Source organism: Hippopotamus amphibius, chromosome 1, assembly GCF_030028045.1.
Source record: "Hippopotamus amphibius kiboko isolate mHipAmp2 chromosome 1, mHipAmp2.hap2, whole genome shotgun sequence".
Taxonomy (NCBI): domain Eukaryota; kingdom Metazoa; phylum Chordata; class Mammalia; order Artiodactyla; family Hippopotamidae; genus Hippopotamus; species Hippopotamus amphibius.
Genome location: NC_080186.1, coordinates 67,690,106 through 67,708,371, shown reverse-complemented (window position 1 = coordinate 67,708,371; position 18,266 = coordinate 67,690,106). Strand labels below are relative to the sequence as shown.

At 36.2% G+C, this 18,266-nt stretch overlaps 1 protein-coding gene and 1 pseudogene across 1 annotated transcript in view; one reads left to right on the top strand and one right to left on the bottom strand.

The window, feature by feature from the left end:
- The window catches only part of PIGK (phosphatidylinositol glycan anchor biosynthesis class K), a 106,624-nt gene extending 88,969 nt beyond the window's left edge, over positions 1 to 17,655 (bottom strand). The window contains exons 1-3 of the mRNA XM_057715814.1: positions 17,525 to 17,655; positions 14,103 to 14,156; positions 11,327 to 11,418 (exon numbers count right to left, since the gene is read on the bottom strand). Of these exons, the coding sequence (XP_057571797.1) occupies positions 11,327 to 11,418; positions 14,103 to 14,156; positions 17,525 to 17,617 (239 nt within the window). The 5' untranslated portion in view covers positions 17,618 to 17,655. The remainder of the gene's footprint in view (positions 1 to 11,326; positions 11,419 to 14,102; positions 14,157 to 17,524) is intronic.
- Positions 4,937 to 5,421, top strand: LOC130858614 (protein tyrosine phosphatase type IVA 1-like; annotated as a pseudogene).
- Positions 17,656 to 18,266: the final 611 nt, after the last annotated feature.

The following is an 18,266-nucleotide window of genomic DNA, read 5'->3' as shown; positions in this document are numbered from 1 at the left end:
ACGTATTCTAATGTACTATTTGTGAAACTTAAGAAATGTTCAGAACCCTTTTCTGGAAAAAAAGAATTCTCACATGATCCAAGTGTCAAAGTATTTGTATAATGATAATTAAAACATTTACATGAAAATAAACTCAGGCTTATATTTCTTACAAAACTAAAAATACATACAAAATTATAAATTAGATTCTAACAAAACTACCAAACTAATAATATTTTAAGAATATTAATTCCTTTGAAGGATGATGTTATTTTCCTAAAACTAAATGACTACTGTTGTATTTAACTGGAGAAAGAGATTAACTTCAGGCCTGGTTCTACACTTCATTTTTCTTCTATATTTTGACATCCACACTACAATATAACTTGATGATATAGAACACATCTGTCCACAAAAGTATGTTGCTCAAAATGCAATTCATAACTTCCAGGCTCTGTTTACTGTTAAGGATAATCAGGTTTTATATTTAACTAAGCCTTTGCCAACAGTCTTTGAACACCAGTTATCAAAAGATCTAACTTGTTGTCTCAAAGTGCCTTTTCCACTTGAATATCAGGTTAGCATCAGAGCAGCTTTTTAAGTCTTCACTGAGTAGGTATCAAACAATCACTGCTAGAATCAAGACAAAAAAAATCTACACTGAAGACATACTGCTACAGCTGTCCTCAACCTTTTGGGCACCAGGGGCCGGTTTCGTGAAAGACAATTTTTCCACAGACTTTGCGGGGGGAGGTGTTCAGGCAGTAATGTGAGCGATGGTTCAGGAGGTGATGCAAGCAATGGGGAGCTGCAGATGAAATTCTGCTTGCTAGCCTGCCACTCACCTCCTGCTGTGTGGCGCGGGGAGCAGGGGGTTAGGAGGGTTTGGGGACCCCCTGTACTACTACATACATTCCTATAAATAACAATAGCAAGTTGCTTTCTGATCTTATTAAAATTAAGACTAAAATCTCTCAAATATATTCAATTGATAGAAGAATATGATATTCTTACAGTTTGGCAATCCCATACTACCACTTTACTCTCACACTTTATTCAAAGCCTGGCAAAACCTACATAGCACAACAAAGCACATAGTAATATGACCTTTCTCAAAAGAAAAGGTGAGTACTGAAATTGTATACAGTTCAAACTGGGCTTGAAATAAATACAGTGGTTATTTACATAAGTAGTTTCCACATTGTTTAAATCATACACTCCCTCCTGTTAGTCAACAAAAATGTGAGCACACACCTATACATATATCTACTAATTTATAAGTTATATGTATTTGCTACTTTAAATACATATAATAAATATTAGTGAAGCACAACTTCTTTCTTTTATAGATTAAAAAAAACAAACATAAAGAAACTGCTAATATTTTCTTCCCCTACCACTATTTGGTGTCTGATCAAGAGAATACCCTGATCGTGCCTAAATAGATTTTAAAGACCATCAAAATGAAAATGAAATTTTAAAACTTCTCAAAGGAGAAGGCATGAAACCCAATTCTAGAAACATACGTGAGAGGAAAATGGTGTGAAATAAATACTTTCCCTTTACTACATTTGCATAACCCTGAAGGAACAGGTAAGCCCTGCACCAGGGCTGCCCAGCACTAGGGTTGCCCAGCCATTCTTTACCTTCCTCCCTGAAATTCTTCCTTGGCCCAGTCAGGAACCAGTAACCAATGGGTAAAATAAAAATCCATTTTAAATAAATAATCTTTCACAGCTCTAGACCATTAGAGTATGAAGTTTCAAAAAGCATAATTTTTCATTTATAACAGGCTGGTATTACCATAATAAAAATTTTTCACTAAATGAAATTTAAATAAATTTCTGTATTCGTGAAAGTGTTTTTAAACCATTCACTTAAAAATGCTATACATTCTATAATCATGCTACTAATCAGGTAATACTACCTTAGAGCACCTTTAACAACCAGAGCCACACCAAGCTTATCTTCAATAATACCACTACTCCAATGTAGAACAGTAGCTGAAATTAAAGCAGCTGGAGATTTGAGGATCACAGAGATCTTCATTGCTCTCTTAAATCTCTTGAGTTTCTGATCGTATTTTTTTTTTTTTCCTGACATAAATTATTCAGAATGCTCTGTGGATTACTGCTTCTGCAGCAATGTAATGACCACTGGACCAAGCAAATACAACAAATTTTGTTATATAATCGTTAGCTTACTGCCAGAGTAATTTTCTTTTAGGCTTTTCTTCTTCCTTTTCTTCCATGTCTTGAGAAATTACCAAGTTAATGAATCTCACCACCAATGCACTACGAAACTAATCATAACAAATCTTCTAGCCACAGGTGCTGGACCATGAAGATTTTCTGAATTACTTTCAATTTGCGAAATGTTAAACATTTGGCATTATTACACTATATGATGCCAGATATTTTGCACTTATATTATTAGAAATAAAATTCAAAAAACTGCACTGCAGAGATAGGAAGTCAACAGCAACAGACATTTACACAAAGGTTAAGCTAGGCAGCCATAGGCTCATACATATCAAGTCACTTGAGTTTTAGTATAATATAATAATAACTAACAGTTATTGAGCACCTGGTATACCTCCAGCACCGCACTAATAAAATAAGCACATTACAGGCATTATCTCATACATTATTTCCAAGACACATATTATCATCCCTGTTTTACAGGTTATAAAACTGAGGCACACAGAAATTAAATAACATGTCCCAGGTCACACAGTAAGTAGTGGAGTTTGAAGTCAAACCCAATTTGTTTGGCATGATCTTTGCTTTTAATAATTCTGCATTACCCTGAAACTATGCGAACTGGCATCTGAAACAATTTAATGATGTGTTTTGTTCTGTATCGATAATTTAATCAACTCAGGTAATTAAGTTGAATGCATGCACTCATTATTGCTGTTCAATATTTATGGCAAATAACATAAAATCTGCCCTTGAAATTCTAAATGGAACCATCCAGAGACTATAGCAAACTCTTTAACTGAAGAACACCACTAGAGCATGTCATTTCTCCTTTAAATGCAGTAAGGTATAACTGAAAAATTTAAATGCCCACTTAAATGCAAAAATCAGAGAACAGAACATCTTAACATCAGAGAAGATTTTAACAGTCTATATAAAGCCTCACTAGGATGCTATAAACAGTTTCCTAGGACTTGACCACAATGCCTGAATTGCACATTTGGCCTGAAAAGTATATGCAAACATCGTTAATAAGCCTTCTCTGGTACATTCCTATTCTCAAATAGCAAGTAAATGAAAAGGTCCTCTTATTTTCTCTGGGCACTAAGAAAGATATTCTTAAGAATTAAGTTTAGATACTCTTTTCTTTAAGAAGACTTGGATGGTTATCCTTCTTCTGAGGTACCACTTTTATCAGTTTTTTAAAAATCTATTTGGCAAAGGATAAAATATAGAGACACAACACTGATGGTGGAGAATATTTTACTACCACTTCTGTTCTTCAATTTGATCAAAAAATCAACGAGGGCAAAAATTAAAGAGGAAAAATACAAAATGGAGACTATGATAGACAAAATGAAAGGATAATTAACTGGAAGATAATAACAAATCTCAATTAAAAATAATTCAACAATTTTTAAAGCAATATAATGGTGTTACTGACATGAATTTGATTTAACCATTCCACATTAAACTGCACACTTACTATAATATTTTACCCAAATTATCAAATTTGGATTCCATATTTCAATAAAATTATGAAAAAACAAGATTAGAAGTTATGGAAAAATGGAAACAAATATTTGTTGAGTTTACTGTGTGACAGGCATTGTGCTGCAGTCTTTTCAGATACTTAATTCTCACTAAATCACAACAATCCCATGAAGACTATTATTGTCTCCATTCTAAAGATAAGGAAATTCAGTGAGCGCAGATAAATTGCCCAAAGCTGCATGACTAGTAAGCACAAGAAATGAGATTCAATTTCAAAGCCCACACACTTTCCACCCACTACTACATTCTTTGGCAGAATGGAATACCTTGCCTTTCTCTCCACTTTCACTCCCAAACAGTGAGCAGAGCCAAAAGAAAATCTGTAATAATTTCTATACAGCTTCAACAAATATTAAGGGAATATCACTTTCCTCATAAGAATCTCATTTCAGTATTTCCATTTTTCATGGCTCAATAAAATTTATATTTTAAACTCCATTACAAATATTTTTAAAACTTTAAACAAATCATTTAATTTTAGAGCTAAAGATTTTAAGTCTGTTTTCACCTTTAAAAAAACTGAAAAATCTTCCTAAAGTCTTTTTTTTAATTACAATAAAATCTGACAAAGAACGCTTGGGGAATGGAACGTTCTGATTTCAACTTTTTTTCAAAACCCAACACCTGCCTGTTGCCTTGTCAACACCTGCACTGCCTCCACCCTGCAACCGACCACCACAGAGCCCCTTGCCCTGCAGCTGCAGCCATAGCTGCCTGCATCGCTGCCACTTTGGTACCCACTGTACGATTAGGCACAGTTTTCAATAAGTAAACATACTCCTTTCTGTCATCACATATTTACAGAGTTTCTGAAGGTCAGTGAAGATTACTGCCAAGCACAGCATGACCTTCATAAGGACAAGAGAGCTGTAGAAATTCATTACCACTCCACCAAGAAGCTGCGTAAGAGCAGTTACCTGGACACAGAAGTGTTGAATTGAAATCCACAAAGCATTTTCCAGTTCTGACCTAGATTGAGTGAGCCTCAATGCACTTCCTCTCTGTTACTCAACATTACAGGATTAAAGGCTTGCCTCTTATTAGGAGGTTCATTTCACTCCCCATTATTCCCAACTTCATACTCAAAGCACTGAGAATTTCAAGTGGAACAAGCTGAAGTTTCTTTACAACATTTTTGTATTCAATTTGTTTAATTGTCTCATAGCCCTAACGAGTATTTATTGACTAAATTAACGTCTTGCATGAACTGCCCAACTCCCATGGAAGCCACGTACAAGAATATGAATCTTCCTATTATACACAATCCAACCAAAGAGACGTTGAACAAAGTTATTAAGAAACTTAAGAAATATGGATTACCACAATAGTAAGAGTATGTGAAGCAATGTACGACACTGCTCTTATGGAAAAAGAAGGCATCCATGTTCTTGACTGGCCTTTTGATGAAGGTGCAACACCATCCAACCATATTGTTGATGATTAGTTAAGTCTTGTGAAATCAAGTTTTATGAAGAACCTGGTTACTGTACTGCTGTTCACTGTGTCACAAGCCTTGAAAGAGCTCCAACTGCTTGCTACCCTAGCATCAACAGAAGGTGGACTGAAACATGAAGATGCAGGACAAGTCGGAAAACAAAAGCAGCATGGAGCTTTTAACATCAAGCAACCTTTGCATTTAGAGAAGTATTCTCAAATGTGTCTGTGCTGCAAAGACTTCAATGGTTAATAAAACTGAGGTGTCTGATGCGATTGTCTTGGAAGCAGAACTTCAAACAGGACCTAATTTGTCGCACATATTAGCCAAGAAGTTGGCTGAGTGAATAAGTCTAATGAAGCTTTTATAGAAGTATTGAAAAGCAGTTTTTACGAGGTTACATGCTTGACAGAAAGAACCTCTTTGTTTAGGTTACGATCAACCCATCTGGACACTTAGCAAAAGATTCTTGCTGTTCAGCATTTCAAATTTGTTTATCATTTGTTCTAGTTCCTGAAATCACGCAGCACTGAGTTATGTCTTCTTTAAACCTATTCTCATGCCAGAATCTTTTCAATACATAAGAAATTTAGAAAGATTAGGTACCAAAATATCCAGTGTAGCACTTGTATATTTTTTAATATCATATAGAACTAAAACCCTAAGAACTAAGAATACTCTAGATCTTATGTGGTTTACTCCTTCAGTCATTTCTTACATTGAAAGCAGGACCTATATAGTTATTTCCTTGCTCAGTTTACATTAACATTTGCCCACATTCATACCAGTATACATCAGGTTTGCATAACCATTGATTTTTGTTAAGTTTTTTACCAAGTCCTATGGTGTTAATATTTTTCCAAAAATCTCATTGGTGCTGTTACAGAAAATCTGCATTTTGAAAATCTACATTGTATATAGAAGTTTATCTTTAACATCTCCAAGCAAAAAAGCTTCACAATTAATTTAATGTTTGCACTTTTGTATGCCATTTATCAGGAAGAGCCTTAAAAAGGAGCGGGAGAGGGCTATTAAATATTTCTAATAAGATATTGCCTTTATCTTGTGCAGAATATGTAGAATATGCTCTTTAATTTAGTAAATATTTTTTAAAGATAAAGATGTTTTGTTATTATAGCTAAAAGAATTTAGTCATAAAACTTTTAACATTCTTGTTATTTTTCCATATCTACTAGAGGTTGTTTACCAGCTATTATTTTTTTTAAGTGTACTTTTATTTCTCTCTTCCCAACCTCCCTTTCAAGAAAAAGAAGTGGGTTTCTGCTGGTAAACTGAGCAGACATCTAATTTTTACATGCCTTTTGAGCTATGTAACTCAATATTTGGATACTTGATAGTTTATTATGTAATTGATCAAATGGTGATGCATATTAATGTTAGTTTAACCACATATTTACATTGTGATATGTGGTTATAGTTCATTGGGACAAATAATTTGCAGTGTTCAACAGCTTGTAAAAACCTAGTGCGAAAGCTAAACATCTAAATAAATAACGAAATCAAAAAAAAAGACAATACCTAAACTACCTTCTTGAATAAGTACAGTCAATCTACTAAACAAAAATCTTTATCAGTATATCAAAGTTAACACTTGAATATCTATTTTTATTAAATATAACAACATAGATAGAAGGAGTACAGGATATTCAGTTCGCTTTTACTTGCCCAGAGTAAATCCGAAAATATATGTGTAGAACAAGCTCCCTAATATCTTATTTGATTGTCCTTCGCTTGCATCCAGTATGGTGGAGAAAAACTGACAGTTCAGATAAATTAAGTTCTGATTAATAGGGGTTTTACTTTCTAAAATAACATATCTGAATTTCATGATTTGAAGCTTTGGAAATGAATATAATTAAATACAAGTTAATGAGTAGGTATAAGGATTTAATGTCAGAGTACCTTTTACTGAATTGAGTAATCTCCCACTCATGCTCAGGTCAAACTCTTAGAAACCACTAATATAAAACTCTGTGAAATAGCTTTTCTCCAGAGAAATCAAATTATGTTCACAAATATTAATTTCACTTATCCTTTTAACACCCCTGAGTCAGATATAACAGGACAGAGAATTACAACATTGTTTCTATCAATTCTCCACTACAAGGCCTCAGAAATTTCTTAGAAATACTTACTGTTATCACCACCTTCCATGGTGAAATGTCAAGTGAGTTTGACATTGTGAGGTCACTCCCAATGCCACCAGCCAAGCACTTAGGTTTTTCATGGAAGTTATAGTTTACTCCTCTGCCCTTTTCTTTTCCCTGTATCCCCACATCAGTTGAAATTACAAAAACTGGCAAGTGTATTCTAAACACCATATGCTCTCAATACATGTTCGTTAGTTGGAAAAGGAAAGGAGTAAGAAGCAAAGGAGAAAAGAAAGAAGGAAGAGAAGTAAATTAGTGTGTATCCCACCCCTACCAATTGTCTTTCTTCCTTCCTATTTCTCAGATCAACATATCACCTACCCAAAGTCTTAGGACATCAAATGTATCAGGCTCCTTTTATTGGTCCCCCAATACAGTTGCCCCTTGGTATTGTAACCCCTTGGGTTGATTCCAAGAATCCCTATGATTACTAAAATGCACAGATGTTCTTTACGCAATCCCTATCAAATTACCAATGGCATTTTTCACAGAACTAGAACAAGAAATTTTACGATTTGTATGGAAACGCAAAAGACCCCGAATAGCCAAAGCAATCTTGAGAAGGAAAGACAGAGTTGGTGGAATCAGGCTTCCTGACTTCAAACTATACTACAAGGCTACAGTGATCAAGACAGTATGGTACCAGCACAAAAACAGAAATATACATCAATGGAACAGAATAGAGAGCCCAGAGATAAACCCACACGCATATGGGCACCTTATCTTTGACAAAGGAGGCACGAATATACAATGGAAAAAGACAGCCTATTCAATAAGTGGTGCTGGGAAAATTAGCGAGTAACATGTAAAAGAATGAAATTAGAACACTTCCTAACACCGTACACAAAAATAAACTCAAAATGGATTAAAGACCTACATGTAAGGCCAGACACTATAAAACTCCTAGAGGAAAACATAGGCAGAACACTCTATGACATACATCAAGATCCTTTTTGACCCACCTCCTAGAATCATGGAAATAAAATCAAGAATAAACAAATGGGACCTCATGAAACTTAAAAGCTTTTGCACAGCAAAAGAAACCATAAACAAGGCAAGAAGACAACCCTCAGAATGGGAGAAAATACTTGCCAACAAAGCAATGGACAAAGGATTAATCTCCAAAATATACAAGCAGTTCATGAAGCTTAATACCAAAAAAGCAAATAACCCAATTCATAAATGGGCAGAAGACCTAAATAGGCATTTCTCCAAAGACATGCAGATGGCTAACAAACACATGAAAAGATGATCAACGTCACTAATCATCAGAGAAATGCAAGTCAAAGCCACAATGAGGTATTACCTCACACCGGTCAGAATGGCCATCATCAAAACATCTAGAAACAATAAATGCTGGAGAGGGTGCGGAGAAAAGGGAACTCTCCTGCACTGTTGGTGGCAATGTAAGTTGGTACAGCCACTACAGAAAACAGTTTGGAGGTTCCTTAAAAAACCAACAATAGAACTACCATATGACCCAGTAATCCCACTACTGGGCATATACCCAGAGAAAACTATAATCCAAAAAGAAACATGTACCATAATGTTCACTGCAGCACTATTTACAATAGCCAGGATGTGGAAGCAACCTAAATACCCACCAACAAATGAATGGATAAAGAAGATGTGGCACATATATACAATGGAATATTACTCAACCATAAAAAGGAATCAAATTGAGTTATTTGTAGTGAGGTAGATGGACTTAGAGACTGTCATACACAGTGAAGTAAGCCAGAAAGAGAAAAACAAATACTGTATGCTAACTCATATATATGGAATCTAAGAAAATGGTACTGATGAACCCAGTGACAGGGCAAGAATAAAGATGCAGATGTAGAGAACGGACTTGAGGACACAGCATCCGGGGGTGGGGGGGGCGAAGGGGAAGCTGGGATGAAGTGAGAGAGTAGCATCGACATATATATACTACCAACTGTAAAACAGATAGCTAGTGGGAAGTTGCTGAATAACATAGGCAGATCAACTCAATGACGGGTGATGACTTAGAGGGCTGGGATAGGGAAGGTGGGAGGGAGTCGCTAAAGGGAGCGGATATGGGGATATATGTATATATACAGCTGATTCACTTTGGTGTACCTCAAAAACTGGCACAACAGTATAAAGCAATTATATTTCAATAAAGAGCTTAAAAAAAAACCAAAACTGATATAGAAGGAAGGAAAAAAAAAAAAAAGAAATCCATAGACTAGGGCATCCCTGGTGGCACAGTAGTTAATGAACCCGCCTGCCAATGCAGGGGACACGGGTTTGAGCCCTGGTCCGGGAAGATCCCACATGCCGCGGAGCAACTAAGCCCGCTCATCACAACTACGGAGCTTGAGCTCTAGAGCTCTAGAGCCCGTGAGCCACAACTTTTGAGCCTATGTGCCACAACTACTGAAGACCGCACACCCGTGCTCTACAACAAGAGAAGCCACAGCAATGAGAAGCCCACACACTGCAACAAAGAGTAGCCCCCACTCTCTACAACCAGAGAAAGCCCACATGCAAAAACAAAGACCCAACACAGCCAATAAATAAATTTATTAAAAAAAAAAAATCAATGGACTAACCACATATACCTATTTGAGGAGAACTAATTAACAAATAATAGTAATCAGCTAATTAGAAGACTAATTCTCATACTTGATATTCAAATCATCCTTTCTTGGACTTAATTTAATGTACTTTTTAAAAATGGTATTACCAAGATGCCTTAACTTCCAGATGAAATACAGGAATTAAATCATAGTTCTGAGGCTACAGATGTCAGCTTCTTAGGCTAAAATGACCTATTGACATAGACTGTAAGGTAACTTTGTTTCCTGAGTCATACACTGCTTCCTTTCTGCTCCTGCAGCACTTTATACATATCTCTATCCACTTTACTGTATGTACCTAAATCCTGAAAAGCACATAGTATCATCTCCATGTAATAGCTGAGGAAACAGGCTTAGCATGGTGAAATGATTAACCAAAATCACCACTAAACCCAGATTTCAAACTCAGATTTGCCTAACTGCAAACCTCTTTCCACACTGCCTCACAGAAAAAGAGGAACACAGGACTAAGTAAATCAAACCTAAGTAACTGAACTGACTGCAGCTTCTTTCATAACTGCCTTGGAAGTAGCAAAAATAGACCTATCGTATTTGACAAGCGAAATGCAGAGGACATGTATTTGGGGGTGGAGGTGTGGGAGTTCTGCTTAGTACCTGAGCTTCCTCATATAATTAGGGAATATACCACTTCATGAGTCGTCACAGAAGGTAGAGCCTCCTTCCCTCCCTATACAGAAGCTAACAATGCCACACAGTCATTCTTCCTGTTACCCCTACAGCATAGACCTGTGCGCTTAATCTATACTCTGCCAACATGACATTCCCACCAACGGCCCTAAATTAAGAGCTAGAGACAAAGGTCAGACTTTAACAGCAGAAGCAACATTAAGTTTTCAAAAGCAGTGGTAGCAGTTATGTAGTGGCTGAGTCTACACTTCAGCATTTCGAGGCTGCATTCCTGTCACTGGACTGGTTTTATGCCATGATTCTTAGATATGTCTTTTCTGTTACCTAGTCTCTCTTGTTCCTGGTTTTTGAAGGCCTCAGCCTTCCCAGCAACATGGTAAACTAATCAATACACTTTCAATAAATACCTTTTCTACTTGAATCGGTCAGAATTGCCTTCTGTTGCCTACAATTAAACCCAGACTGAGGGATTGAATAATTAAATGAATGACACAACAATTATACTTTATCAAATCTTTTTACCTTAGTATTGATTGTTGCTTTATATAATTTGCCATTACGGTCTTAAGTAAGAACTATTTCATACATGACGGTTATGCTCTAACAACAAAATAACTTCAAATTAGGTTTCTTTATGTTTTTCAAAAGCAACACAAAATACAAACATAATAACAGTCATCTAAATGTGATTTTCACTGAGGTTCAGAGTTAAGCTTTGTTAAAAATTCTTACCTGTCAGGAATACCTAGCCTCTTGACACTTCTATAAACAGAAAGAGTATTTGCAACATGTCGATAATTAAACCAGAATCGAGATGTACATACCTAAAGTATTAAAACAAATATATTATTTTTAGGAATCAAAATAAGCTACAGAGTTACAGAATTACTTCACTCTAAGTAGGATATAGAGATGCCTAAAAAAAGAATATATCATAATCAGGCTTAGAAACAGCAAAGCACATAAAGAATTGTCAATAAAACCAATCTCCAGAAAGAGGTCTTTCATAACTGGTCTTAAATTAAAAAACCATTCAGCTTAAAGGAAAACAAATCTTTAGGGAATTTAATCAAATACTGAACCAACTTGGTTACTCTCAATTTATGTGATTCTATAAAAACATTCTATTTCTAAAATATTACATCCTTTAGAACCAAAGGCAATGCCCATAATCTCTTCATAGAATAGAAGAGAAAATTAACTACTTAGGTTATATAATATTCCTTTCACTCTGGATTGCTTCCTAATTTTAGTTGTAAAGAATGTAAGACAGACTAAAACACAGCATAGAAAATGGTTTTATATGCACATAAGGGAATGCATTAGAAAGAAGCTGGTGAACTGAACAGAAAACTACAAACGATTTCAACAAATTTTACACTTAAAGACAAACTGATCCCTAAAAAAGATACCAAAGATATTAGGAAAATCTAATGCCATGCCTCAGAAGTCAGCCCTCTCGAGCATTCATTCTGAAGGAAAAACCAGAGATTGGGATCAGTTGGTAGTATATCTACCCACTATGCATCCTCCTACCTCCTACCACAGTGTTCTGCTGGTAGTAAGCATAATGACAGTTTTGAGAACACCACAAATGTTGTTGCCCTTGCAAAGAGAAAGGAACTTCAAGGCTTTTTTATTAAAATGAATTTTCAACCTGGAATCCAATAAGGAAAAGACTAAAATTCTTGACTATGTAAAAAACATGTACCATAAAATCCTAATAGAAATGAAAAATTTGAAATAATTATAACTCAATAAGAAAAAGATGAACAATCCAATTTTGAAAAACGGGCAGATGATGAGAACAAGCATTTCACAACAAAAGTATTGCAAATAGACAATAAAACTCTTAAAGATGCTCAACTTCTGTCATCATCTAAAAAACATAAATCAAATTGGTAAGTATCCAAAAGTCTGACAATTCATACTGTCGGCAAGGGTGTGGAGGCAAACACTCATATCCTACTTATGGGAATGTGAGCTAATATAAACCTTCTAGGAGGGTAGTGTGCACATATATCAAGTTTGAAAATGTACTTTTTTTTGATTTAGCTCATATAAGCATGCAAAAATATGTATTCAACGACTTTCACTATAATATTGCCTATATTAGAAAAAATCAAAGCCAAAAAAGCTAGAAACAAAATCCCTACCCATCAGTATTATTTTTTTAACCATGAGTATGGATTATCTCTAGAACTTTTTTTATTAAGCAGAGACAAAAATGTTTTATTCAAGCAGATCCTAAAACTAAAACAGAATCCAGTTTTCCTTCTAGCTCCCTCTGGTGGCAAGTTTTCTCAATCATACTACAAGAGCAAAGGGGCATTTCATTTACCTTTGATCATCTAGTCAAGACTAAAATTAATTCAAACTGCAGGGAAAAACATATATATATGTTTATATATATGTTAATACATATATTTCAATTTGAACTACATAACATTGAAAGAAATGTATGTTTTATACTATCAACTTGGCCTTAGTCAAATTTCATAATTTTCCATTTAAGAAAGTTCAATTTATTTATGTCTCACTCTACTAAGTCTGAGTTAATGTGTAAAATATTGCACAAAACACGAAAACTGCAGTTGTGAAATAGAAGTAATTCCTTTTCACCCTGTATTTCTCATCTGAGACCTAGGTTGCTGAGATTAGAGAGGGGCTCAGTTAAAGGTTTCCCAGAACAACAAAGACTTTAATGTGTGTGTAGTATAAGCTAACAGGCTCCTATTCTAAAGGATAAGCCCTTTGGCAATTAGCTGCCTGCACATAGGCAGTTATTCCCTCTTTTAAGAGTTCCAATAGAGAGACTAATTAGAAGTGCCCTTAGTTTCCTACAGAGCAAGTTATCCTCTCAAATTGGTGGATCATGGCCTGCCTCCTGAATAGTTTTCCCCAATTTAAGGGGTCACTGAAAACCTATCTCCTTATCATGAGCAGCCTTTGTTTAATTCCTTCTTAAAATCTCTTATGCAGCAGTAGCGTATAAAAGGTGTTTGTTCTTGAAAAGCAAGAAAATGAGTCATGAACCCATGTTACTATTATATTTAATCATAGTAACATAAAATTAATCTGTCTTCTAAAGTCCCTGTATAACTTGAATTTTCAATGATCATTTACTTTTGTAAACAGAAAAAAAAATTAAAAAATAAAAACAAAATAGCCAAAGTAGAGTATCTATAAATGAGTATTATAGATAAGAAATGCAAATACTAGTTTCCATCGTTAAAATAACTCTACACTTTATAAAATGCTTTCTTTAACAGGATCCCTAATTTATTTTCTATTTCTTTACACATTACCACCTGACAGATGTACGGAAGGCAAAAAATGTTACTAGTTGATGTGATCAATTTAAAATATAGCCAAATCAAAATGAAGAATTTCTGTTATAAGATATAAGAAATTTTATTTTCAAGAATTTGATTCACACAAAATTTCTCAGATACACATCTAACAAACAGCAAGGTATAGCTGGTATACCTTTACAGTATACACTTACCAAAACTGCCCAGTTGTTTGTATGGCCACTTCTAAAGAACTGTTCTGCTTGATCCTATTAGTCAAATAATAGCAAAAAGATTAGAAGAAAGTCATATTTCCCAGAATAAAGGCTGATAAAGGAAAGTTAAGATTCATGGAGTTTTTACAGTTGTAATAACAATACGTCATCACTGTGTAAGTTTATAAATATTCTATCAATAGTATTTGACCTTATGAAAGACAAAATAGTTTTCTTGAGGGGGTGAGGAGGCTACTGCAAGAAGGACTGTTTTTAAACATTTTATCTCAAATACAGTCAGCTCTTCCTCATACACTTCTAATTTTCCATTCAACCGTCAAATTGTGAATGACTTATTTCATGTCTTGATTCTACACATAACAATACTCTTCCTGCTGAAACTTCATTCAACATTCATTCCTACTCTGTGCTGAGTGCTTCCTATTATTTTATTTGAACTCACCAATATATGTGATTAAACACATTCTCTAGCATACTTCCACGTACCATTTGGGCTAATCTGTTAAAGTAAGTCTGAATTATATTTGCCACTGTGGAACATTAAAAACCTCAGCATCCAATACCATCCAAACACCTAATGAATATGACTTTTATTATATATTAAAATAATAGTGAAGATAAGCCATAATGATCTCAGATCTGCTCCTAAACAGTATTAATTACTAGAACAGTCAGACTGCCTAGATTCAAATCTGGATCCTACTACTTATTAGCTGTATAAACTTAGGAAAGCTGCTTAACTTCTCTGTGCTTCCATTTCCCCATCTATAAAATGATAACATTACCTGACTAACGGAATGTAGGAATAGTGACTAGAACATAGTAGTTAAATAACAAATATTAACTGTTTTAATTTTTAGCTGGCAAGAAAATTTTAGGGAGAATGAAATAAAGAATTTATTCAGTGTGTGTGTGCCATATATATATACATACATATATATATTTCTTTTTAAACTTTCTCAACAGCCGCATAGATACTAAAGAAAGCAATGTATTATAGTGGTTTGGGAATTTGAAGATCTGACTGTGAGGCTGGGGTAAGTCATTTCGCTCTTTAGACTTGATTTTCCTCAAGTAGAAATGAGAGTTGGCCTGATAATCTCTAATGTCCCTCCCAGCTCCAAAATTCTCACATCACTAAGACTTCAGTGAAAAAACTGAGATGGCAAAACTCTTTTGGGATTGTTTAGACCATACAGACACTGCAAAGTTATTCATTCATTCTACATACAGTTAGTGGAGCATCTATTATGTGCCAGGTACTATGTAACATATAGTGATTCAAAAGTCACTAAAAACCATGCTGCTTTCTCTCAAGAATCCCAGAGTTCAATAATGAAGAGAAGCATGCAAACACATTACACTACAACGTAACATTCATTCATTCATCACATTCATTGGGTACCATGTGCCAGTCACTGTCCTCAGTGCTCAGAATACTATGAGAAGCAAAAACAGTGCTTGTACCTGCCTCCAAAGAGGTTACTATCCAACTTGATAAACACACATTAAGCAGATAAGGACAAACTACAAATTCTATAAAGGTAAGATATATAGTATCATAAAAGAGTATAACAGGGGGACCTGACCTGATCAGGGAATGGGAAGGGGGAGGCCTGGCAGGGATGTCAGGGAAGGTTTCTCCAGGGAAGAGACATCTGGGTTAGGAACCAAAAGATAATGAGAAGAGGGAAGATAATTCCAGACAGAGGGAGCATGAGCCCTAATGGAAGACGGGAGCTTAAAGGTTTCTGGAAACTGAAAGAAGATTAGCATAACTAGAAGTTTGAAAAAGAGAGCGAGGGAGAAAGAACTGGAGGTGTAGGCAGGAGCCAAAGAATGCAAGGCCTTGTTTATGGCCAAGATTTAGTTCTTTATCCTTAAAACAACATTAAGGTATATACAGGTGACATGATCAGATTTGCATACTTGAAAGTTACTCTGTCTGCAGCTTGGAGAACAGACTGGAAAGAAAAAAGAATGACTTGAGGTAGACCAATTGGGGAACTACTGTCCTCTAAGTGAAAGATGATGGAATGACGCAGAGTACAAAGCATACGTGAGTTATAATAGATGAGTGCTAAACTAGCTCAGTGCACAAATTACAACAGTAAAGGCAAAAGTAAAGGATGGGGAAAGATCCTACAGAGGTTAGCTTTTACTGCATTTAGTAAATAGGCAAACAGAAGAAACTGCAGGAATAAAACATGGTAATGTAAAAAAGCACAATTGTGTAACCACAAAAGAGTAATGGTATCCAAAATGAAGTATACAAAATAACCTGCTAGAATAAGGAAAATAGAACTTCTATTTATATTTACATTATCTAAACAATATGCTTTATAAATACTGAATATATAAATTAGCAATAATTCATGAATAGAAAGAGTGCATGCTCTCTTTTTTAACTAGTAGGGGTATGTATTCAAAAAGTTTTGAGCTGCTGCTCTAAGCTCAAGGTCTGAGGTGGTGAATAGAATGGGCTCCTATGTGAAGACTGGAAAAGGAGGCAGAGACTAGATCATGATGTTTAGACTTTACTCTGTATGCAATGAAAAAATACTGAAAAGATTTGATCAGAAGAATAACCTGATCAGGTTTACATCTGATGAAGACTGAAGTGAGGGAGTTTGGAACCCTGGAGGAAACAAGATAAAGTTATGGCAATAATCTAAGCAAGAAATGACCAGGACCTGCATTAAGCCGGTGGAACTGGACAACTGAAAGCAATTTTAACAGTTCAGAACATAGAATTTAGTGATGATTAAAATGTGAAATAAAGAGAGGAGTTAAATTGTAAAGTTTCTAGCTTAGGAGCAACCCCACAGAAGGTGGGGTAGGCAGAATATAAAACTTTGGACACAAAGTTTCCAATGTCTGCTGAGTATGCGGGCCCCTTTGCCAGCCGGATATTCTGAAAGATGATGCTGGAGATGCAGGCTGCAGAACTGGACGGAGGTATTATCGGAGTAGAGAGAACAGTAAAAGCTTTATAACGCGCCAGAACATAGTATGAGCCAAAAATAAAACACCGTACCCATCTGACTCCCATTAAAGGGGGGTGTTGTAGTTTAGTAGCAGGGAAGTAGGTGCCGCACTCCTGCACTGACCTTTCACCTGCTAGGGACTGCACGCTCGTCGGAGCAAAGGATCTGGCCTTCTCCCGCCGCCCAGGACTTGTTTCTTTTCATTCATCGTTTTAAAAGGCTGAAACAGAGGGACCGTGTCCTATCCCGTCCCCGGAGACACCCTCCCCACAGCCTAGTCAGCCTCGTAAGGGGCTGGCGGGTGACTCCAGGAGGCTTCCCTCCGCTGCTGCGTATCGGACATCTGCTGGGCGCTCACAGTCACGACACGGCTGTCCCCCCAGGGCCCTGTCACTCCGAGGGCCTGACTCCTACCTCGATCTGACTAGCGGCCAAGCTGCCGAAGGGCAAGAGCAATAACCCTGCCAGGGTACTCAAACCCTGGCTGAGAAGACAGGTGCCCACCATGTTCGCCGGCTCCAGCCACGCGCACCTGGAGGGGCGGAGCGAGTGCCGTAAAGCAGCGCCGGGCGGGTTTTTGCGTGTCGTTTTTTTGTTTTTTGTTTTTTCTTCCTTTGCGACGCCTGCCCCGCCTCCTTAAGGCGGGCCTTTCGCCAGAGTTTGGAAGCCCGGGCTTCCACGGAGTTTGAGTTTCTTGGGTAGCTAGGGGACGGTAGCTAAAGGACACGCGTCTTTTGTCTTTAACTACATTTGCAGGTTTTGTATTGTAAAATAGATGCAACGTTTTTAAACCTTTTGAAAGGTGAGGGAGAAGAACGTGTGAACCCATAAACTTTAAGAAGCTATTATGTCCTTTTTTGCTTAGTGCCGCCCATGCTTTGACTGTATGAAGCGTGATGTGGTGGGTTATTAATTGGATCAATTGCAGATCAAAAGATGGGTGAGTGCTGCAACTAACAGGCTTGGGGTCTATTGTCTATTAAAAGTATGAACATGGAGAAATTAAAGTTTTGTTTCTTCTGTAATTATAAAGCTAAAACATCTAAAAGAGTGAGGATTTAATAAGATCACCTGTTCCAGTATGTTCATTATAGGCATTCAGTGTTAAATTCTGCTTTGCATGTAGCACGGCATAAACATGTTTATGATGCTTCAT